Genomic DNA, 5487 nt, shown 5'->3' with positions numbered 1-5487 from the left:
CATTGGAAATCAACATCTTCTGAAACAATGCCTTCTACACACCAAAAAGTTTTGCAAGAAACCGTGCAAACGCTATCTCAAATCCAAGTATTATTTATGAGGAAAACAAATAATCACAGCCAAAATGCTGAATATTATGTGGAGATTAAAATCTCCCTACTACACCAGCCAACGACAATGGTCTGAAAAGAAGCTAAAAGCTCCTCAATAGTCCTGGCAATTAAGAAACTGGAAAAACAATGAAGAAAAGCAAATCAGGGCCATAGTAAGACCAACATTTTTCAGCCAAAGGATTTAACTGTTGACTAACATCAAATCAAGTGCAAAACTTCAACATGACAATAACAAACACATGCACTTACATTCCCCTATTCCAGTAGCATCATGACTATGTTATTATATTATGAAGTGCATCACATTGAAAAGTCTACCTTCTCACTACATGTAGACCACATAATCTATATCTTGTTTGTCCAAAAGACTGCACCTCTGACTTACATATTCAAATTATAAAAACCTACGTAAAAGCATTGAATTTTTTCTTTTGGCTTATAACTTCAATGCTGTTGACCATGTACCTTGAACGCTTGGTTGTTTTGTAACATGTCGAGTCTTCATCTTCACCACCTTTCTGCCAAGCGAATTCCTTAGCTTGGTCGCTGCTTCAAGTACTTCGTCTTGGCTCAAATTTCTCACACATACAACACGCTCGTTCTTGTTCTCTAATTGTAAAGCAAATAAAAAAATTGTAAACCAAATCAAAACCCAATGATAGTTACACACATGAAATGCCAAAGAAAATCAGAACCCACTGATAGTTATTAGTTACACACATGAAATGGCACCCATTACAGACTGATTTGGAAGTTATATGCTCATGCATGAATTTTCACCCGTTAATAGAAATTACAGGAGAAACAACTGGTTTCTAAATAAACTGATACAACAAATGTACAAGGCATAATTAGGAATATTATCTTCAAAACGCATATTTTTGCAAAATACATTTTTAGGTATTTGTCTTCTTTGGCACGGAGTTACGGGTGGCAAAATGCCTTTGATATGAGCAAACATATTAGCTTTGACACTTCCTTTAGCTATCAACATCAAACCTGTCCGCCGGCTTGTAGGCTAAATTGGGAAAAAGAAACTTAGGGCCTGTTATTAAAATGACAGCAGGGAGTACTGGGATAGAGAAAAGCAAAAACCAGGTACTTCCATCAACGCTCCTCAGGATTGCAAGCTCTACTTCCGTACTGCTTAAATTATCTTTAGTCCTTTTTGCTCCCGATTTTAGTCTTTGCTATTTCCGCGATTCTCTCTGGACTACCTGATCCAGCTCTTTTTTCTTACTGTGTTCTACTTTGGCATATTGTTCAGAAGTAGCGCAAAAAAGGGACAATGCACAAAATGCACGCCATCATATGCCTTTGGTATTCCATTATTTAATGCCTGGTTGACTGGTTGTTGCAGTCTTCTCCTGGTCTCTAGATATGTAGAATTGGGCCTTTGTTATGCACACTATAGTGGTCTGTCCTTCCTATGGACCTAAACCTCCACAATCCTGTTAGTAACCCGTCTGATTGGAGGACTTAAAGAGGAAGCTGGTTAAGCTGTCTTGTGTTATCTCGATAAGCTGATTCCCAGTCTAAACATTTTCATGGAGCTTGGGCAGAGTTGAGCACGACCTACCGTAAATAATCCAGCAGAGTCCAAGAGGGATTCAATTACATTTGACTCGAGTGCACAAAAGGATGAATGCACAGGGTTCAGAGCCACAAACTTTGGGCCAGGTGTGATAAACCAACTAGGAAACCATGACCGGCACTTAGAAGGGCTTAACCTGTCGTTGAGAGTCTAACCCCATCAATGGAATTTTAGGCAGAAGTTACCCTAGAGCTGGACAAACTACATCCTAACATAATGAGTCTTAATGCAACTGCTTACTAGCCATAGAGGTCATTCATAGTAACAAACATATAAAACACGTCTAAGCTAAGATAACAACACATTAATTTACGTAACCAACACGTTACATGTATGGAGCATCTAGAGTTTTATCACAACGCGTACAAATGATTAACAAAACTCAAACATAATGAATCATGCCTCAACGGACAATATGGGGCTCAGTGGACTATGTCCGATCTCTAAATTACTCCTGAGACTCATTTTTTTTTTTTTTTGATAAGGTAATTACTCCTGAGACTCGGTATCTCTGTCTTCAGCTATGTCTGGAAGATATGAAATAAGGAGTCAGTCACATCTACCCCGTGAGAGATGATATCATTCGTGGCGTCGCTAGGAAAATAGTTTTGTAGAAGATAATACTTGCATGTGAATTTTATAAATTTTTTGACGATATACATGCATGAGTCTTGTTTTGAAGTTATTATCAAAGAGATGCCATGAACGATGTTATCTCTCACCGAGTCGGTGAGACTGACTCCTCTTACATTGATCTTGACATAGTTGAAATATTAAGCCTCATGTGTGATTTAGAGTCAGTCAAGATCCATTGAGCCCCACATGCGTAAGGAGTGAATCGTGAAAGAAAGGACTAGAGGAAAGTATATGAGATCATGAAGATAAGAGGGAGAAGGATGGAGAGATGCAGGTCGACGGTCGGAGAATCAGAGTTTTTACTTAAGAGGTTTCCACAATATTTGCAGCAAAGACGATTACAATGAGTAGTTGGAATCGCTGAGGGTGTGAGGATACTGGATGGTAACTGAATACAGTTTATTCAAAAACAGAGCAAAAAGTTTCTCTTGCTAATCACCATTTAGAAAGCTATAACTTAGAGAGGGTTCCAAATTAGAATGGATTTCAGCCAACAAAGAGCCATAATTGAAAGGACCACCTAGAGTAGCTTTGGCACGAAGTATATTCCACTATCCTGGTTTCCCCTTTGAATAATAAATCAGGAATTTGCTACCATATATTGTTTTTCAGACACTTATGCTCTTTGACCTAAGATTCTGGTAAAAATACTAGATATATGAGAAAAAAGGGAAAACCACACAATAAAGAGGGCTTCTAAACATAGACCAGAAATCAAGTGGAACCCTTTTTAGTTTCTCAATATCAGGTCTAGGAATGCCTAGGCAACCCAAGCGAAAAACAAAAGATGCTCAGGTCACAGTCAACTGAAAATACCCTTGCTAATTACTTTTCATCAAATGCATCCCTCTCAAGACACAACTTTTTTTACAGCAAATAATTGAGAGGACGTTGAGACAAGGTCTTACTATATAATCCCTTCAAGAAAGGATGCTGACCACGATTTAGTTCAGTCACCACCTCAAGCTGCGGATTTTGCTCCTTGAATGCTGGCAATTCAGACTCCATGAATGCCCTGAAATAGTAGATACATACCTTAACATATACCATGGAAGTTAGAACCACTGCTATATATATTCCTCTAACTCAATCATCCGAAACCTAGCAGCCCATTCTTTTTCCTCTTTTCCTGCTAAAGGCTGATGAATAATTGTTAACCCATTTTTTTTTACAATCAAGAGACAGTATTTTCCTCTGATTACAATTCCTACATGTTTAAACTTCAAATAGGACTGAGCAATTCATATGTAAAATTGCAGTATGGCCCATCAACAACAACAACAACAACAATAACAACAACAGCCCAGTAAAATCCCACAAGTGGGGTCTGGGGAGGGTAGTGTGTACGTAGACCTTACCCCTACCCCGAAGGGTAGAGAGGCTGTTTCCGAAAGACCCTCGGCTCAAGATAATAAAAAGACAAATATAACAATTAACACAAATCAAAACATATGCAGTGACACTTCATAATTGATTGACACATGAAAAAACGAACTTTCTTGTTATATTTAGATTGGGCCAATATTCCGATTAAGTTTGAAAAAGACATTCAAATAAAAGTCAGACTAATAACATTGCAATACTCAATCAATCCCACTTATCAAAGAAACAAAAATGCTCCGTTATTCCCATTTCGTTTGACCATAATTCACTAGCACCAAAGATTATAAGACAACAAAGTTCAGAAGAGGTTATTAAATTGAGATGCATAAAGATATGCGTGAAACACTTCTAAATTTGCAAAGGTAGGATAATTATCCATAAAGACGCGTTGTCAAGGCTGAAATGATATAAAGTATAAACCTCTTTATTTTCTCTTTAGTTTTTAGGAGTAACTTCCGGTTTTTGCTTCAAGTTGCAACTACATTATCTGCAATTGCCACATTCCTTAGAAGAGTTGAACTAAAGTATTGATTCTCTATAAGTTTCAGTTCTTGCATATTTCCTTTCCCACTTCGTTTTACATGGAACTCGACAATCCCCAGTAGAAACAGTCTCATTATGATTCAAACTGAATGTAACAGGCCTATAAATACACAATCACTCCATCCAACTTATGTATACCAATTTGACTGGGCACGAGTTTAAAAAAGAAATGAAGACCTTTTGAACTTCTGATCCTAAACATGTGATAACATTTGTATGACAACAAAAGCTTGCCATTAAGGGTAACATGGAAAGTTTAAGTTACACTGTTTCAAAATTTAAAAAGAGGTCTTTATTCTTTAAGCAGACTAAAAAGAAAATAGGATGATACCTTATTCCTCTGCTGCTGCCACCCCAATTGCAATAGCTCACTACCAGCTTCTTTAGCTGCCAAACACCTCTTAGTGCCATCTAGATCAATCACAATTATAAATTTATCATTCAAAAATAATAATTGAAGCCAAAAATAACACATTGCAGAGTGTTATTTAAAGTAAAAAGTAGAGAAAACAAAGCAGCAGGGCTCCATTTCAAATTAGTTGGAGCCTTTTTTTGTGTATTTTTGGAGCACGTTAATATAGCAGTCAGTTCACGACTATGATATTAAAGTTGAGGCTTTAATTTAAGCAATGGGAACAGATGCAACATTACAATCGAATTCACAAAATATTAGTGCTTTTACGATTAAAATTATTGCAAAAACATGAAATGATGAAATTATCTGTAGATAGAAAGAGAAATACATACATTTTTATTGGGTCAGAGATACAGAATTTTGAAGAGTTTTGCAGCATAAAGAGAACCGACGGCTGCAAGTTTAACGGCAGAGAGGGAGAAGAGAACGTGCGGCTTGCGCAAAGAGAATTGGAGCAAGAATTTGGGCTTCGGGCCGCAATCATCAATTGGGGCAAGTGCACAGATAGCCAATTTCGGAATTATAATTTAAATCATAGTCGTATTATATAAAATTTTGCATGTTTAGCCATTTCGAAACAACTTCAGACATACGCGACTAAAATTATAAAAAACTAGTAAATTTGTCCGCGCTTCTCGCAATCATATAAATCTTAGTGATATACGTATTTCTAATATCAAATATAAAAACTGTTCTTTTCTATGCTAAAGATTCTTTTTAATTTTCACATTCAGATAGATTAAATTTCAAGTTTTTATTCATTTTATTATTATAAATTATTTTCTAGTTTTTTTAATCACTTA

The 5487-nt window shown here is 36.5% G+C and overlaps 1 protein-coding gene across 2 annotated transcripts; it reads right to left on the bottom strand.

The window, feature by feature from the left end:
- Nucleotides 1-244: 244 nt before the first annotated feature.
- Nucleotides 245-5180, bottom strand: LOC107808930 (large ribosomal subunit protein mL43). Of its 2 annotated transcripts, none has more exons than XM_016633499.2 (4): nt 5017-5180; nt 4601-4680; nt 3282-3358; nt 245-722 (listed from the first exon to the last, which is right to left on the bottom strand). In XM_016633499.2, the coding sequence occupies exons 2-4, from the start codon at nt 4678-4680 to the stop codon at nt 550-552; spliced, it is 330 nt and encodes a 109-aa protein (XP_016488985.1). In that variant the 5' UTR covers nt 5017-5180; the 3' UTR covers nt 245-549. The 2 variants fall into 2 exon arrangements, with proteins under 2 accessions (XP_016488985.1, XP_016488976.1); XM_016633490.2 differs by having other exon boundaries at nt 3252-3358; nt 5017-5176.
- Nucleotides 5181-5487: the final 307 nt, after the last annotated feature.

Source organism: Nicotiana tabacum, chromosome 16 (genome assembly GCF_000715075.1).
Source record: "Nicotiana tabacum cultivar K326 chromosome 16, ASM71507v2, whole genome shotgun sequence".
Taxonomy (NCBI): Eukaryota; Viridiplantae; Streptophyta; class Magnoliopsida; order Solanales; family Solanaceae; genus Nicotiana; species Nicotiana tabacum.
Note: the sequence above shows the minus strand (reverse complement) of the source record. Positions and strands in the feature narration are given on the sequence as shown.

What these genes read in the sequence shown, in the direction of transcription:
- LOC107808930 (XM_016633490.2), bottom strand. Translation starts at nt 4,680, where the DNA reads ATGGCACTAAGAGGTGTTTGGCAGCTAAAGAAGCTGGTAGTGAGCTAT. An exon ending in GGCAGCAGCAGAGGAATAAG is followed by an intron (nt 3,359 to 4,600) that starts GTATCATCCTAT and finishes CTACTATTTCAG; the next exon opens with GGCATTCATGGAGTCTGAAT. An exon ending in TTTCTTGAAGGGATTATATA is followed by an intron (nt 723 to 3,251) that starts GTAAGACCTTGT and finishes CTTTACAATTAG; the next exon opens with AGAACAAGAACGAGCGTGTT.